General features: G+C 44.0%; 1 protein-coding gene and 1 long non-coding RNA gene across 2 annotated transcripts; one reads left to right on the top strand and one right to left on the bottom strand.

Annotated features, from left to right (window-relative positions):
* The first annotated feature begins 695 nt into the window (after window positions 1-695).
* SNRPA1 (small nuclear ribonucleoprotein polypeptide A') lies at window positions 696-13574 on the top strand. The gene is made up of 9 exons (XM_058736779.1): window positions 696-875; window positions 2783-2930; window positions 3893-3971; window positions 8958-9004; window positions 9291-9393; window positions 10048-10127; window positions 10539-10614; window positions 11192-11285; window positions 13140-13574. Exons 1-9 carry the CDS (start codon window positions 794-796, stop codon window positions 13196-13198), a joined length of 768 nt encoding a protein of 255 aa, XP_058592762.1. The 5' UTR covers window positions 696-793; the 3' UTR covers window positions 13199-13574.
* Window positions 9203-18435, bottom strand: LOC131516144 (uncharacterized). Its single transcript, XR_009263916.1, has 2 exons — window positions 17657-18435; window positions 9203-11264 (listed from the first exon to the last, which is right to left on the bottom strand). It is a non-coding gene; the product is annotated as an uncharacterized LOC131516144 (long non-coding RNA).
* Window positions 18436-18491: the final 56 nt, after the last annotated feature.

The raw sequence follows: 18491 nt of genomic DNA, 5'->3' as shown, positions 1-18491 counted from the left end.
TGCATGATTCTATTTATGTCAAAAGCCAGCAAAATTAATCTAGGGTGCTGGATTCGTGGTTGCCTTAAGGAAGGGAGGGAAGCTTTCAGAGAAGTGTTCTGGACCCAGAGGCAGCAACGCGGGTGTGCTTACTCTGTGGCTATTCGTCTCGTTCCAGACTCCTGGTTTGCGCACTTTTCTGTATACGTGTTTCCTGGTGAATATTTAAATGTCTGGGGATCAAAGGGCAAACCGCACACTGAACGGTGCGCGGATCCCGCGGTCGGGCTTGCGCGGCGGTGAGACGGTCCCAGTGAAGTGGCCCTGCGAGTGACCAGGGTCTGGTTCTCGCGTGGTAGCCTCGGGGGCCAAAGCCCCGGACCAGGATGTAAACCTGAAGTCCTGGACCCCTCACTGGATCCCAGGGGTACCCGCCCTCCTGAGTGGAGTGAGGACACAGCGTCCCCTCCACCTGAAGGTGCACCAATGCATGAGAAAGTTCCACTCGGGTGCTTTCACATTTGCTTAACTTGTGGACATAAACATCTGGAATCGGGGGCCTTCCTCCAGATACGCCTTAAGGAAGCACCCAGAACCTGAGTCACCTTCACCGGCGCCAGGACCTCCAAAAAGAACGAGATCTCGGGAGTGGCCCTTCGATTGCTTGGGTCTGGGCGTCGAGCTGCGCGCGCACGGGCCGGCTGCGATTGGTGCTGCCTGGAGGCGGGGCGCGGGGGACGCTGGGAAATCTGGCGGGCCGGAGGCGGCGGGAAGCAGCCGGTGGGCCGCGGCACCGGCAGCGGGAGGCGGCAGGATGGTGAAACTGACGGCGGAGCTGATCGAGCAGGCGGCGCAGTACACCAACGCTGTGCGGGACCGCGAGCTGGACCTCCGGGGTGAGTCCGGGGAAGGGAGCGGTCCTCTCAGCACGCCGCCCGGTGGTTCGCGTCCCGCCGCGTGCGCGGAGTGCTGGAGCCTGGCCAGGAGGCCCGCATTGTGGGCGCCAAGCCCGGCTGCGCCAGCGCCTCCCGGCCCTGAGTCCTGCCTTTGCTGCCAAAAGACCCTCCATCCCTAGGCCCTTCCGAGGCTTCTGTTGGCCTCGCTCCTACTTACACACCCAGCTGATTGATTGATCGCTTCCTGATCCACACCCGTGGGCCTCAAGTCGGCCTTGCTTGGCGTATTTCGCAGTCTGAACTGTTTGAGAGCTGGGAGAATGTTAATGATTGTAATTCTAGGGCTCAGCGACCGGTTGGTTCTCAGTAAAGACGTTAGAGTGTTATTGTGGGATTATAGACAGGATACGTGTTACTTATAAGTAATTTGCGAGGGAGGAAATGAAGTCTGAGAACAAAAGCGATGGCTTCCCCCAAGTTTTCTTTCTTATTAGCTTCAGTCGTCTGATCCTGCCCCTTTATCACAACATTTTCAAGAGGAATGCACCACGAGTGCCGTGTGTAAGAGGTGGAAGCTCTGAACTACCCAGATTCATGTAGCACTTCCAACCTTAGCAAGGCTTGTTAAAAAATTGGGCGTGCAGCTGTCTACTCGGCATTTCAAGGAAAAGACTTGAGGAAGGATGTGAAGAGCAGTTTCTTAGCGGATGTAATAGAATACAATTTGCGCCTTAGATTTGGCTCCATAGGGGCAACACCATCTGAGGAGCAGCGCTACTGCAGGCTCTGCTTTCGACTTGGATTCCTGACTCACAAAACCCGGTGCTTTCATTTTGTTGAGATTAAGTTTCCCAGGGAAAAGTTCAATTCAAGAGTAACTGACCACTCCCACTCTCTCAGCTCAGAGTGAGCTCTGCCTTCTAATTCTGAAGTGCATGGAGTGTTGAGGATACTTGTTTTGGTGCAGCACTTTGATGTAGCCCTAGCAGCTCTGAATTATGTACTTTAACCTTGGCTTGGATTCGTTTCTTCTGCCAGCACCTAGCACAATAGTCATGTCCATTTTAGACAAATCAGTATTTGAGTGAACTGTTCACAGGGTGATTTACCATTGTGCATAAACCATTGACTTTCAACTCCTGATTGGAGCTGGGGGGAGGTAGAACTGTCATGGTATCTCTAGGGTGTCCTGCTAAGTTCGATGAATCTGGCCTGTGGGAATGCAAAAGAGGTTAAGAACTGTTGTCCACAACGTATGAACAAGACTTGGACACTGACAGTAAGCAGCTCACAGTGTAAATTGTCATCATGCCATTTAACTATTTAGAACAGTGTGAGGCACCTTGTAGATAGCCTTACAAATAAATGTTAGCTACCAATATTACTGTGAATAGGTGTATCTTCGTTATCATAGCCCTCGTCCTTGTTGTCATCACTATCTTCATGTCCGCTCCTAGACTGTAAGCTTCGCGGCAGCTGGGACATGCGACTCTTGTTCCTCAGTTTTTTTGTTTTTTTAACGTTTATTTATTTTTGAGACAGAGAGAGTCAGAGCATGAATGGGGGAGGGGCAGAGAGAGAGGGAGACACAGAATCCGAAGCAGGCTCCAGGCTCTGAGCCATCAGCCCAGAGCCCGACGTGCGGCTCGAACTCACAGGCCTTGAGATCATGACCTGAGCTGAAGTCGGACGCTTAACCGACTGAGCCACCCAGGCACCCCTCTTGTTCCTCATTTTATGTGCCAATACCTTGCACATTTGAACAGTTGTTTGGCACAGCATAGGTGCTGGGTAAACACTTTCTGAATTAAAGGAAGCTTTGAGTCAAAGTACCATGAAGTACTGCTAATGTTTTCAGGTACCTTTTAATTATATTAATACTTGTGTATTTTCCCTCCATTTTGTAGGGTATAAAATTCCTGTCATTGAAAATCTAGGTGCTACCTTAGACCAGTTTGATGCTATTGATTTTTCTGACAATGAAATCAGGAAACTGGATGGTTTTCCTTTGTTGAGAAGACTGAAAACGTTATTAGTGAACAACAATAGAATATGGTAAGTGTCTGCTGGTGGAAAGTAATTTTTTTTTCTGCTAGAGTACAATGTTGCAGTGTTCCCTGAAGACGCTGTAGCACATACCAGTTGAGCCTCCGTATTTCTTCTAAAAATGAGAAACAAGCTGCATTTTTCCCATACAGATCCAGAGATTAACTTGGCATTGGTCTAGTTTTATTTGCATCTATTCAGAAATACTTATCTATTCATGGTAATAAATATTTAAGTTACAAACATGCAGTTTTGTACATATTTTGGCTTCTAAAACAATAATTGTAATTATCAGAGGATTATATTTAAAAGATGCATAAAGTTCAAAATTATATTTTTGACTGTTTCTATCTCATATCCTCTGTCATTTGTTGTTGTTTTTTTGTTTTTTTGTTTTTTTTTACAACTGATTTGTAGAATATTACTTATTGACATTGAGGGGTTGTTTTGTTTTGTTTTTTACCCTCTTTCATTATCTGTGAGTAAATTTCATCAGAAAAGTATTGAAGGTCTATAGACAATGTCTTTAAGAAGTACTAGGAAGTACTAGTGACTTGCTTTTTTACAATAGGCATATGTCTTATGAGTTAACCGTTCCCTTATGGTGTAGCTGTTTGCCGTGTGCCTGAGCTGTGAATGCAGAGTTGTTTGTATTTCTGTGCTACCTGCACAAAAGTCATGAAGTAAGCTGAGCAGTTTCTTCTTCACTTAGCTTTCCCTGGACAGTGTGGTAATGGAAAGAGCCCCAGGCACCCCTTCAGGACACATGGGTTCTAGAATCATTCCACTTCCACCACTAACCCTGTGACAAGGTGTCCTCTTTGTGCCTCATTTTCCCTCTGTCAGATAAGGTGTTGGAAGAAAGATCTCTAAAGTTCTTCCATCTTTGGAGTCTGAAATCTTCTGAGCAGGGACATTAATAAAATTGTTAGCTTTCTTTCACTCTTACGAAGTCTTTGTTTTCATTTTAGCCGTATAGGTGAGGGACTTGATCAGGCTCTACCCTGCCTGACAGAGCTCATTCTCACCAACAACAGTCTCGTGGAACTGGTAAGTTGAACAGGGGAAATGTATTTGGGGGAGGAATTAAAGGTGCTGCACACCTCTTAAAGAAAATTTGGAAAAGCCAGAAAATTATCTCATCATCTTTTGTCTTTTTCTTAATTCAGGATCTGGGTGGGCCTCTTTCAGTTATGTATGTTGCAAATACCCTTTTCCACTCTGTAGCTCACCTTTGGACCTTCGTAGGGTGTCTTCATAGAGAGGTCCCTAATTTAAGTGTAGTCCAGTTTATCTGTCTTTTGTTGTTGTTGCTAGTGCGTTTGATGGTCTGTCAAGCTTCCCCTACCCCAGAGTCCCAGAAAAACTCACCTAAGTTGTTTTCTAGAATTGTAGGGTCCAGTATGGTAGCCATTAGCCACACCTGGCTACTCTGAATTGCTATGTACTAGAACTAAAATACACGTCAGATTTCAGAGACATAGTACAAAAAAAATGTAGACTATCAGTTTTTTATATTGATACTGAAATGATATTTTGGATAATAGGTTAAATAATATTCTACTAAAATTAGTTTCACTTGTTTTTCTCTTCTCACTGGCTGCCACAAAACATTTAGTTACATATGTAGCATGTTAACTTTTGTTGCACATTTACATTCTAGAAACTTACTTTACTCTTCATATTTGGGTCAGTGATCACTTGGAATTGGTTTTCCTGTGAGATAAGGGGCGAGTTTTCTCTTTTTGGATGGGATTATTTAACAAAATTGAGCTCATGGCATACATTGTTTTATACCCTGAGTTTTTCGCTTAAACATTGGGTAAGTTTAAGTCCATATCATATAACTTGATTTTGTGCTTGTATGATCTTACCTCCCTTCCCTGTTTTCCTGATTGTTCCTTTCCTTGTGGACTCAGTCCTGAGCTTCCTACAGATTCTTAGAGTACTTGACTCCAGCAGTAAGAAAGCGCTGATCTGAGACCGTGTCTTTTCTGAAAGATAGGAGGTATTCAACCCAAAATGCACATTCATAGAAAATGTTTGGCGTAATAGAGGCTGCTTGCATTTTTGTGTATGTTGTACTTATATTTAAAGTTGTTTGTAAAGATGAAGGCTGAGTTAGTCCTGTCAGTTACTGAGCTTGGTGTATTAGGTGTGTTGTATAGGTGTGTTAAAATCTCATTCTGCCTAGAGTTCTGTCAAGTTTAGTATTACATATTTGGAAGTTATCCTCATGGATACATACAAATTTAAGGGTTTTTTTTTTTACATTTATTTATTTTTGAGAGAGAGAGACAGAGTGTGAGTGGGGAGGGGCAGAGAGAGAGGGAGACACAGAATCTGAAGCAGGCTCCAGGCTCTGAGCTGTCAGCACAGAGCCCGATGCGGGGCTTGAACTCACGAACCGTGAGATCATGACCTGAGCCGAAGTTGGACACTTAACCAACTGAGCCACCCAGGCGCCCCCAAATTTTAAATTGTTAATACCACCCAGGTGAACTAATCTTTTTATTATTCTGTTGTGCCCCTCTTTATCTCTATTAGTGCTGTTTTACCTTGTCTGTTTTATCTGCTATATTATGCCAAAACAAGCTTTGTTTTATTTAGTGTTTGTAGGATAAATTTGTCCATGCAGAATCTACTTTGAACTTTTCTGTGCCTTGTAGTTTAGGTTTATATCTTAAAAACAGCATATGTGGTAGGATTTTTTTTTAATCCAATGTGAAGTCTGTATTTTAAATGAAGTATTTGGTCTATTTACATAATGTAATTACTGGTGTATTGGAGTTTGTCTTCTCTCTTTTCTGGAGGTTACTATTTGACAGCCCATTCTGCATTTCTTTTTTTTTTTTTCCCCTCCTTCATTGTGTTCATTCTCTTTCTCTGTCATTCTTTGCCTACTAATAGTGTAGGAATTACTTATTCCTAGTGTTTTTTGTTTTGTTTTGTTTTGTTTTTTTTTGAGAGAGAGAGAGACAGAGTGAGATCAGGGGAGGGAGGCAGAGGGAGAGAGAGATAAGGAGGCTTCATGCTCAGTGTGGATCGATCAGTGTGGCTCGATCTCATGACCCTGAGATCATGATCTGAGCCAAAATCCAGAGTGGGACGCTTAACCGATCGAGCCACCCAGGTGCCCCTACTTATTCCTATCTTAGCAATGTGGGAATTAAAAATACACATTCATTGGGGCTCCTGGGTAGCTCCTTCAGTTAAGTGTCTGGCTTCAGCTCATGACGTGATCTCACAGTTCATGAGTTTGAGCCCCTCAAGTTTGAGCCCCACATTGGGCTGTGTGCTGACACCACAGAGCCTGGAGCCTGCTGCAGATTCTGTGTTTCTCTCTACCCCCACCCTGCTCTCACGTGCATGTGTGCACACTCTCCCTCAAAACATTTAAAAAACATTAAATAAACATTAAAAATTTTTTTTTTAATATTACAAATAAAAAAATACACATTCATTAAGTTTCAGTACCCTTAGCTTCTTAAACAGTACAATGATGTTAAACATTTCAAACCCTTCAACATGTTATTTAGTTATTCTGTCTTTAAAAAACCCACTAAGACATCATCGTTATGTTTTATGTAGTCTGTGTGAGTGTAACGAAGGTTGCCATTCTTTGTTCCTTTTTGGGTTTTTTTTTAGCTTTATTGAGGTGTGACTGAGAGATAAAAGTTGTATGTATTTAAGGTGTGCATTGTGATTTTTGAGAAATGTATACATTGTGATTACCGTTATCTAACATATCCATTACCTCACATATTTACTTGTTGTTTGTGTGTTGAGAATACTTGAGATCTATTCTCAGCAAAAAAAAGAATTTTTTTTTTTCTTAAATTATTGAGAGAGAGTGAGTTGAAAGAGAGAGCACAAGGTGGGTGGGGAGAGGGAGAAAGAGAGGGAGACAGAATCTGAAGCAGGTCTAGGCTCTGAGCTATCAGCACACAGCCCGATGTGGGGCTCGAACCCACAGACCTTGAGATCATCACCTGAACCTAAGTCACACACCTAACTGACTGAGCCACCCAGGTGCCCCTCTCAGCAAATTTCAAGTATACAGTAGTACATTATTATTATTAACTGTAATCACCCTGTTGTACATTAGGTGTCCAGACTTACTCATCTTACAACTGAAAGTTTGTACTCTGATCAAATAGCTCATCCCCACCCCCACCCTCCTGCCCCCCACCCTCCCCCCGCACTTCAGCCTCTGGTAACTACCATTCAACTGTCTGTTGCTGAGAGGGGGTCTTTTTTTAATTCCACATCTCAGTGGGATCATGCCATGTTTGCCTGCTTTTGTTCCTTTTTAGATCATCCTGTATATTTTAGTGGTGACATGCCAGTAGCAAGCTTAGAGCTCCCTCTTCCAGTGTTTGTGAAGTGTTTTTTAAATGGCAGCTTATTTCCTGAACTCCTGGCTTTGTTCCCCTCTTGCTTTTTTGTGTCTACTTTTTTCTCATTGTCCCTCTTGCCCCCGTCCCGCTCAATTTCAGTCTGATCCTAGCAGTTTCTCCCCTTTGTAGGCCTTTGTCCTGGAAGGGATACCATTTCTGGTTAGTATTAAGAGCGAGGGCCCAAACCGTCTGGTCCCATCAGGCCTCATCACAGACTTAACTGGACTCATTATTGGGATGTATGTGTCTGTTGGCTGCTGTTCTCAGACCAACTAAACTGTCAGTCGTTTTGGAGTACTCGGGCTTGTTGGATGCCTCTGCCTTCCCTCTGCTTCATCCTGCACAGATGTTGCCCCCCTATAAGCCTTGCAGCTCTCCCAGTAGTCAGTCTCTGCCCATTCCTGATTTAGAGTTCTTGCCAGAATGCCTTTTCATCTGGTTTAGTTGTAGTGGTTAACCATAGACTTTGGTTTTGCTGTCCTGTTTTATGAGATGATTTGGGAAGATTAAATACCAAAAAAGTGCCTTTTTCCCATAATTGGGTCCTTTTTTTGTTTTTGTTTTTTAACCAAACTCCTTGTCCTTGAATAATTATCTGAAGCGATTTGAGGGAGCCTTGAGTAAAGGTGTCTCCCCATGGGGTGCCTGGGTGGCCCAGTCGGTTAAGTGTCCAGCTCTTGCTCTCAGCTCAGGTCATGATCTCGTGGTTTGTGAGATCGAGCCCCAATTCTCTCCCTCTCCGTGCCCCTCCCCTGCTCTCTCTCCCCCTCTCTCTCAAATAAACAAACATTTAAAAAATAAAGGTGCCTCCTCTCAACCATGAGATGTCTGTGTCACCACCAGACATGTACAGTTACTAGTGGGAAAAAACACCTTCCACCAAAATCCAGCTGGAGATAACCTGTGTGAATGACTTGTTCCAAAGTTACATCTGCTTGGACATTTCTTTCTTTTCTAAATCATTGCTTTAAATTCTAGCCCTTTTGAGGTTGCTACAAGAAATCAATTTTGGGGGGGGGGGGTCTATTCTGCTATTGAGACACAAGTTTTTATGGATGTGGCTAAAATTTTCAGTTTAAGAAGCTCAAATTTACTCACCAGTTTGTCAGAATTTTTATTAAGCATCTGTGGTGTGCTAATATTATGCTAGATGCTAGCAGTAAAAAAATAAAAGAGTCCTTGCTCCAAAGACATCTGCCATTTCAGAGTAATCACAGTAGCCTATGGCGGGGGGGGGGGGGTGGTGGGGGAACACCTGGGGCTTAGTCAGTTGAGTGTCTGATTCTTGATTTTGGTTCAGGTCATGATGCTAGGGTCACAGGATTGAGCTGAGCATGGAGCCTGCTTGGGATCCATATTCTCTCCCTCTCTCCCTTTCTCCCCCTCTCCCTCTCCCTCCCCCTCCTTTCTTCCCTCCCTCTCTTTCTCTCCCTCCCTCCCTCTCTCTCTCTTTTTCTCTCTCTTCCTCCTTCTCCCTCCCTCCCTTTCCCTCCCCCTCTCTCCCCCACCTTCCCTCCCCCTCTCCCCCCCCCCACCCGCCACTCTCCCCTGCTCATGTGTGTGCTCTCTCTCTCAAAAAAAACAAAAAAAAAGCCTGTGGTATTCATGTTCTTATCTATGGCCATTTATTTTACAGGGTGATCTGGACCCTTTGGCATCTCTCAAATCACTGACTTACCTAAGGTATGGAAATGATCTGTGGTGGTGACAGGGAAGTCCTTTACAATGACACCATTATCAGCCATGATCTTAAAGTAATCAGTTAGTAAGAAGCACCTTTTAAAAACAAATACTGAAAATAAGTCCAGTGCTCTATTAAAACTTCCCTAATGTTAACTGAATAACATTGAACTGTGAAAAAAAAGGTCAACTTTTCCTTAGTTTATGGACTCATTTGGTTTTATTAAAATGGACCTCTTGAAATGCTACGCTATGAACAAGACTGGCATTGCTATTCCTTTTCTTGCAGTATCCTAAGAAATCCTGTAACAAATAAGAAGCATTACAGACTGTATGTAATTTATAAAGTTCCACAAGTCAGAGTACTGGATTTCCAGAAGGTGAAACTGAAAGTAAGTATTTTCTGTTGGTTGTAAGTCATTATACGTTCATGTTTTATTTTATACTTTTGCTGTTGATTTTTTTTTAATTGCCAAATGTGTTTTACTATTGGTTTGTCATAAAATGTGGGAAACAAAATGTTAAGTCAGATTTTTTTTCCGTAGCAGAGTTGACAGTAGGACTTTGAGTTAAAGCTGTCTTGTGCAGTAGTGTTGGTCATTCAGAGGTCTAGCACAGTATCAGCTGCGGTCAGCACTGTCAGCAAGACTGTGCTTAAGATATGTTCCCCCTTGGGGAGCTTAATAGAATCCCATTTTTCAGCAGCTTTAATTGTTAGAATGATTTTCCCTTTACAGGGAGTGGGTTTTCCCTTGTTTTTTGTTTCTGTTTTTGTTTTTTGTTTTTTGTTTTTTTTTTCTTTCCTTTTTAAACCTTCCTAGTTCCTCCAGAGCCCCTCCCTGAAACTAGGAGGGGGAACTTTCTTCAGGGAACTTCACCAGACAAAGCAAGGCCATTGTGTCTCCTTTTAATTTGAAATTGACTTTTTGGTATTTTTACCAGCCCAGAGTATTTCAGAAGAGTTTTCTTCCGTGTTTTCTGAGGAATGCATCTAAATGCATGTGGTATTCCTATTTCCATTAACTCTGTGTGTGGTGTTGCTGTAGGAGCGTCAGGAAGCAGAGAAAATGTTCAAGGGCAAACGGGGTGCACAACTTGCAAAGGATATTGCCAGGAGAAGCAAAACGTAAGATACGGATATCCAACTTCACTCCACTTCACCTTCAGAAACACTATCTGTCTGGCTTTTTGCCTCCTACAGAACTAAACAAAACACCTGTGACTGACTAATACAGTATTGAATTTGTGTGATGATAGCCCATGACCTTCAATGGTCCACACGTCACATGAGATTTCTACCAGGTTAGCAAATACTTCCGGTGTTCAGTCTTAATGCAACACTGTATATATCCTGCTTTCTCTAGAGGAAGATGAACTGGGTGGTGTTTCTGAAGGAGAGAGTTTCTTGTATCAGTTTGTTAACAAAGATAAGATACTACACTGGTTGAATTACTTTCAAAAGCCTTTTTGAAAGTAAAAGAGAAGCAATTTCCATTGGTCTGGATTTAACAGTTATGTTCTTCCCTCCCCTCCCAAGTTTCAACCCAGGTGCCGGTTTGCCGACTGACAAAAAGAAAGGTGGGCCGTCTCCAGGGGATGTAGAAGCCATCAAGGTAAAAATGTGTTAGAAGAGTTGCCGTGGGTTTAGGACACAAAATATGTAATAGACCAAGTTCTAAACATCGCAGTTTCCACCCTCCGCCCCCCACACTTAGATTCCTGCTCCATTTCTGTGTTAGGTGGGAACTAGCTTAAAGTGATTATTCAACCACCTTTGATGTGAATCGCTTCTATGAGCCAGTCAGCACAGAGACAGCTCTAGTTCTTTTCCATTTTGCCAGGGTATTTGAACGGTCAGTCACTGAAGTATGCTGTCTCGGTTGTTTGCCTTAATTTTTACTTTCAAAGATTTGCTGTCTGAAAGATCTGCTTGATGATCAGTGGGAAATCCTAGTTTCCTAATACTGCTTCCTAAATTATCCAGTAACATAATTCCACATAGGTGCTTTAATTAGCTAAAATTTTAGGACATGTGCAGTAACCATTTGCTCATTGTGACAATAAAATTCTCCCAGTAGAGCTGTTGAATATTCCACCTCAAAAAGTTGCTGTAGACTTCTGTAAGGTTTTCTGGGTGATTGATACTTAGATGCAATTAATTGTCCTTCTCTGTTGTTTTCTGTCCTCCAGAATGCTATAGCAAATGCGTCAACTCTGGCTGAAGTAGAGCGGCTGAAGGGCTTGCTGCAGTCTGGTCAGATACCTGGCAGGGAACGCAGATCAGGTCAGGACATGTGGTCTGTCTGTGTACTTCCAGATTGATCTTATACTTGAGGTGGATTCCTAAACAGTTAAGGTGCTATGACCCAAGGATGTTAGAATAGTGCCTCATTACCATCTAATGCACACAAAATCCCTTTTTTCATATGCTCTTGGAAGATAAGTTATTTGATATAAAATGTTATGGCATAGGACTCTGAGGGGTCTTTTTTTTTTTTTTAATGTTTATTACTGAGAGGGAGGGAGGGAGGGTGAGGGGGTAAGGGACAGAGAGAGAGGGAGACACAGAATCTGAAGCACGTTCCAGGCTCTGAGCTGTCAGCACAGAGCCCGACGCAGGGCTCGAACTCACAGACTGTGAGGTCATGACCTGAGCTGAAGTCGGATGCTTAACCGACTGAGCCACCCAGGTGCCCCAACGGATACACTTTTTTTAACGAGTTACTACTTTTTTAAAATACTCAGCTTTAATTTCTAATACAGTGTCAATTATTCTAATATAGTATCGATAAATGTACGTAAACAAAAGCTCTTTCGGTCCCAAAACTAACGTGTCTGAGAATTACTGAACTAAACAAAGGCCAGAGTGGCATTCTAAGGGCAAAGCAGTGAGTGAGGGACTGTGCAGGCAAAGCACCTGTGGTGAAAAGGAGCCTTGCACACTAGAACTGAAAGAGGCCAATGGCAGTGGAGTTCAAGGCACAGGGAGAAGGGTGAGCAAACAGAAAGCATGTCTGGGCCACGCAAGGCGCTGCAGACTGTGATGGATGAGGTCTTTGTCCTCAGCATTAGAAGGGTATTAAAGGCCTCCAAGGCTCAGTACTGACAGGGGAAGAGGCAATATCACAATTGCTTATTGTGACTGTAATATGACAGACTTACTGAATTAATCTGTTTCCCCTCAAAACGTTTTCTTTGAGCCGTAGGATCTCTTGGGATTTTCAGAGCAATCTGAAAGATTACTGGGGAGAGGAAGGTAGAAATTGTTCAGGGCACTCCATAGATTGCAGTGGGCCTAGGCTTCTGAGTATGCTAAAACTGGACTGACATTCTTATCTTGGTAGTTTTGCATCTAGAAATGTGATGTTGAGTCTACTGTAAAAACAATAGGCTTAACCAAGAGTAATCTTCCCAAACACTGATAGTTAAAACGTTTCCTTTTTCAGAATACAATGACCAAAATATCTCATAAATTAATGAGTAAACAGACTTGGTTTTTGCCGTATTTTCCCTCATTTAGAGACAATAAAGTCATTGAGTAGTCCTATTTGGCATGTGGTACACATTCAAATGTTTGTTTTTAATGTTTATTTGGGGGGGGGGGGGTAGAGAGAGAGAGGAAGACGAGGAAGACACAGAATCCAAAGCAGGCTCTAGGCTCTGAGCTGTCAGCACAGACCCCAACAAGGGGCTCGAACTCATGAACCATGAGGTCATGATGTGGCCAAAGTCGGACATTTAACCAACTGAGCCACCCAGGTGCCCCTCAAATGTTTTTTGAATATTCCCATTTTCTTTCCCTGTGGTAGTTGTAAGAATAAAACACAACATATAAGCTTTTTACCTTCACAAAAAAATGAATGAATGAACAGCTCAACCAAAGAAGGTTAGAATGTCAGGCAATGAGTTTGACTTTTTGTAAAACACCTTTGTGATCCTTTCCCCCTAGGAATTGACCATCCCTTCCCGTAGCTGCCAAAGATAGTCTCTGGACTGTAAGCTCCTTGAGGGCAGAGGCTGCTGGGATTTGTAGCTAGTCCAGGGAGTAGTGTGCAATAGCTTCACAGACCAGCCACTCGTGTACTGAGCAAACATGCTGTAAAATCAGCATGACATGTGGCTTTGTGTTTTTCTTTAGGCCCCACTGATGACGGTGAAGAGGAGATGGAAGAAGACACGGTCACGAATGGGTCCTGAGCAAGATGGCCTGAGTATCTGCAGGACGTATAACATGCCCACTGGGACAAGTCCTGCTTTTTGAACTTGGAGTAATAGCCTTGTTTGTGTCAGCAAAGTGGAGTTCATAAGCGTTGTTGAAATGCTTAAGACTGCTGCTGGTAATTTTGTAACATCATACATTTTGAAATCTAAATGCTGGTTTTCTACAAATAGTAAAAATACAAAGACATTCGCTGTGCTACCAAGTTGTCTGTCATCGGGGCGGGGTGTGCAGTGAGGTATCTAGACATGTTTCAGTTGGAAATGCCAGAGGGCATTGTTTCTAGGTAGGCTTCCCAGGCCTCTTTAAATATTTAGATTTTTAAATTGTTAATAAAACTGAAGATTATCTGTGTGCTGCCAGTGATTTCAGTAAGACTCTGCGATCTCTGGTGCATTTTTTTTCCACGCAAAGAACAGCTTCATTAAAGACAGCCAGGCTTTAATTACTGATTTGAAAAATTACAGGGGAATTGCAACTTCTGCTTGTTGGAATGTGAACAGCACATTCGAGCATTCAAGACATGGTTGTGGGTGGGGTGTGGGGGGTGTCCCAGCCCAGTGAGCAGGCTAGGGCAGTTTCCTCGCACCTCTGGATGCTGCAGTACATGTGTCCCATCCAGCTCTGGCCAGTTAGGCCAGTCTAAAAAACATGATGGAGGTGAGCACCTCACCATCCATCTTTTCATCTGCTCGTGTTTGGTTGGCTTTGGGTCAGGTTTTTTTTAAGCTCCTTGGGAGATTTTCTAAATGTGAGAAACACTCACTCTAAGTAGGCCTCTGAACAGTTGTGGGTGATTCCTGTTTGCTGGTTTGCTGTACTTGTAAAGTGTGTACAAGGTGCATGAGACATTGAAGGAACGCAACCTTCAAGGAACTGACAGTCTAGCTGGGAACATGGAACCGTGGGTAGCAGTGGGGCTAAACCTCAGTGCAGTAGCAACTGCTAGAAAAGAGTAGGGTAGAGCGGTCAGAAAGGAGGTGGAACTTGGCTATCAGGAGAATCTGGTCTTTAGTTTTCCTCAGTGTGGCCCTAAACCGGTGCTTTCCCACTCCAGTGCGCTGAACTTCCCGGACATCTTGTTAAAATGCGAGATCTGGTGGGGTGGGAGGCTGTGCTTTAAGTAGGTTCCCAGGTGCTGGCCTTCAGAGGACAACACTCCACACAGGATTTCCAGCCTCCCTCTCACCACTTCCTTAACTTCTACCTGACCCCTTTCAGCCCCTTCCAGAGCAGTCCCCTCTAATCATGTACTGGTGGCCCACACCATAGGGGGTTCCTCTGTTCTGGTTTTATCCTCACCTTGATAGATTTGGAGATTCATGTTTTTTAATGAGTTCCTGGGGCATTCAGGCACCAAGGAAATAACCCAAATATACAATAGGTGGATTTATAAACTAAAAGTTGTTCATTTAATTTGAGAGGAAGGTGACTGCAATTCATGCTCTCCTGTTCCCCTCACCAAGGTGTCCTTTGGGATTAGAACATTGCTAAATGTCCACAGGATCGGAACAGGACTTGGAGGGGGTGGGGGTCTTAAGATCTTCCTGCAACATCTTTCATGACATATGCCAGTGAGGCTGCCTTTTCTACTTCTGCAGAGCCTTTCTGTTAATGCACATTTACTTGACACTTGTGCTTCTAATGAGACAACTAAAATGAGTCCAGTTTTCTTCTCCATACTTAACATCCAGGGAAGCTATTGCCAGGAGGCTCCCTGCTCCCATCATTTATAAGCCACCTACTAAGGAGCCTCTGAAGGAGCCTCTGGTCACTAACCTCGGTAATAAATTGGTTGCAGTTCACTTTTCTCCCACCACGTGCCTTACCTCTACATAGCCTACTTTGGGTCCTGGCTTTGACTGCGGGCAGTACTTAGCAATAATACCCGGACTTTGGTGCCATTGCCAAGTGGATCTGAACTCAACAGGATTACTCTGGCACCAAACAGATTAATGACTCCCGGGTAATGACTGGAGGGCTGCTAAGCAAAAAACAAAAGACCTTGTTATGTTATCTATGCTATTGTTGCAAGTGAGGATTTGGCAAAAACTTGACTAGAGGAAAGTGAGGGCTCCTTTGCTCAGAGCTCCACCAACATCTGTGTGTCTCAGGACCAGAAAAATTGGGTTTGCCTCAACCCAGTTTTTCCCAGAAGTCCAGTGTTTTCCACGTGCAATTTTGTGGAACATGAGGTTCAGTCACAGATAACTTCTCTCATGTTATAGCCAAAACTATACCAGTGTATCAAGTGGCAGACATGCAGCTCTCAAAACAACAGTTTCTATGGAACCACGTTAAGATGTTCATTTGAATATTAGTTTTGTAGTATTTATGTGTAATTAGTAGGTTTTGACATTCTAAGAACTATAAATTTAGAAAATGTATATATATATTTTTTATATATATGCAGATATTTAACATAAATGCCACAGTAGGAATCTACAAGAATGCCATCGAAAGGGCAATTCAAGTTTGATAACCACTATTTGATTGCCATCTCAGTAATCTCCCTTAGTTACCGACACTTTTAATCCTGTCTTGCGACACTTTTAATCCTGTCTTGCGTATACTTTTGTGAAAAGGTGAGATTAGGCCATTTATCAAGTTAGTTTTTGCCATAGTAATGCTGATTAACAAACCATTCCCAAAACTCTGACTTTTAAGTGACAATCACCATTCTCACAGCTGGCTTTGCTTTTTACTGCAGGTCAGTGGATTAACTAGGGTGGCTCAGCTTTATGTCATTCTCCTAGGACATCTGCCTACTTGCTATTAACCTAAGCAAGCCACCTGGCCAAGTCCAAAGTCAAAGGATGTGCAAATACACTCCTTCCACCTTGTGGCTATTGCAAGGATGTTCTCAGAAGGAAGGATGGATGAATTGGGGCTAATCATGTAGTCTATCATGGGCAGACTATACCATGGACGTTCTGGATTACTACCTTTGTCCTGTTTTTACAAACAACACTTGAGCAGTTATATTAAGCAAAGTGTGTGCTGAAATAACTTTATGGTTCTAGATAAGATAGATGAGATGATATACCCTAATTAAAGGGACAAAGGTAACACTTATAAGCCTGGCTAGGAAGAATAACTTCTCACTGGCAACTTAACAGCATTGAGGGGCCCCTGGGTGGCTCAGTCGGTTAAGCGTCCAACTTTAGCTCAGGTCATGATCTCAACAGTTGGTGAGTTCAAGCCCCACATCCGGCTCTGTGCTGACAGCTCAGAGCCTGGAGCCTGCTTCGGATTCTGGACCTCCCTCTCTGTCTTTCCCTCCCCTGCTCACACTCTGGTCTCTCTCTCAAAAATAGATAAACATTAAAAAAAAAAAAACAAAAACCCGTATTCTAGAAACTGAAGCAAAACTCCTTTATCCGTGCATTCTAGTAACTCAAAATCTATTAGATTTTAGTTGAAAATACTAATACTGTAAGTACATATATAGACACACAGACTAGTTCATAATAGTACACAAAGGTACTTTATTCTTGTAGGTGTCTTAAAAATTGCAATATTTTCACGACTGTTGTGCTGGTTTTTATATCAAAATCCTGAATGAAAGCTCGCAACAACAGCAAATCTTTGCAACCTAGGATCTTCCTCCATTGCTACTCCAAATATCTTAATCCCTGAACCACACTGCAAGCTCTGAAATGATGTTCACTGCAACATTCTTGAAGCTTTCACATCTTAATCTGACACTTGTCAGGGTGGGGAAGTATCTATTAATCTTATTTAACCCACTTAACCACTAAGTTACTATAAAAAAAAAAAAAGAATTTACCATCCATTAGTTGAAACTTGTGTCAGATCACTTTTCAGGACTCAACTCTGAGAAAAAAGAGAGGTCCTCACCGACTGCTTCCATGAACAGTGACTCCTGCAGTACAGTGTACCTGGTGTCCAGAGCATAACCAAATAAGTCAGGCAAGCCTGATCACTATGCACAAGGGGTGTGTGTGTGTGTGTGTGTGTAGGCTCTGAGCTGTCAGCACAGAGCACGACGAGGGGCGGGAACTCAGGAGCCTTGAGATCGTGACCAGAGCCCAAGACGGAAGCTTAACGGACTGAGCTACCCAGGTGCTCCCGCACATGGTATATTTAAAGCTGGTCCCCAACTAAGTACTGAAGTCATCCTGAGAAAGAGTTCGGTTTTAGCACATCGAGTTCCTGCAAGATGCCAGAGCAAGTGAGAAACCACTTCAAAAGAGTAATGGTTCATCATCTTTTACAAGTGAGAGGAAAACATCAAAGAATAAAATTCCTCCCTCCTAAACTCATCAAATCAGTGGCTGTCTTCAGAGCCTTAATTGACAAAATCCAGGGTCCTCAATTTCCCCATTTCAAGAGCCCATTTTCAAGGTGGACAACAGCTTTCAGGCTTTTCTTTGCCACGGCGCACGAACCACAGTCCCCCAGTAGAAATCTACCTCTCTTGCTGCGCAGCCCCCAGATCGCCCACTCCCCTGGAACTCCTAGGTGACCCAGAGCTGGGAGCGCCCACTGCGGTAGCGGTAGCGCCTGGGTAGGAGTGGTGCAGGCCTTCCCCGCCTGCTCACAGGGTGGCGGCGCGCTCTGACGTCATCACCTGGTCTCTTGCTTTTTTTCACGGTTACATTTTTGATTCTCAACCCTCCCTCCGTGACACAGCTGTGTGTGTTCACCTCAAAGCCTTCTCCAAAAACACACTCAAGCCCAAATTTCAAGTAAGGTGGTTAAATCAGGAGGCCTCTGAGCGGCAGAGACGCCAGAGGAGTGGAAGGCGGTGAAGGAAGGCTTTGCAGGCAGAGGAAACAACCGGGAAACTGTGATAACAACTGCTACTGCCGCGTGACACCTCGTAGGATTCGATACGTGCTGGAGCCACTGCCTTAATTCTTTCCCCGGAGGTTTTGGTTTGGAGGGGTGGAGAACCGTGAGAGTCGGCGGGCCTTTCTTAGCCTGAACACGGGCAGCTGGAGGAGGAGGCTGCCAGCGTTTCATCTGACGAGTTCTGCTGCCCAGTGGGCCCGGGGCAAGGATGTGGGCGCAAATCCTGTTTCCAGGCGGCCCCTAACCTCCAGGGACGTCGGCGTGCAATCGGTACAAAAGTAAACACGCCCGCGGGAGTCGGCCCGCAGGTCAGTCAGGCGGCTTTCCTCAGGCGAGCGGTGAGGCCGCCCAGCCACACGGTGCGCAGTCGGAGGGGACAGTCTGTTACCGCCCCGCCCCGCCCGGCTGGCCACGCCCCTCCTAGATGGACACACCCTCACTGTGATAGGCCGA

The sequence above is a fragment of the Neofelis nebulosa genome, chromosome 7, assembly GCF_028018385.1.
Source record: "Neofelis nebulosa isolate mNeoNeb1 chromosome 7, mNeoNeb1.pri, whole genome shotgun sequence".
NCBI lineage: Eukaryota > Metazoa > Chordata > Mammalia > Carnivora > Felidae > Neofelis > Neofelis nebulosa.
The sequence above is the reverse complement of the archived record's forward strand: the minus strand, read 5'-3'. Positions and strand labels throughout refer to the sequence as shown.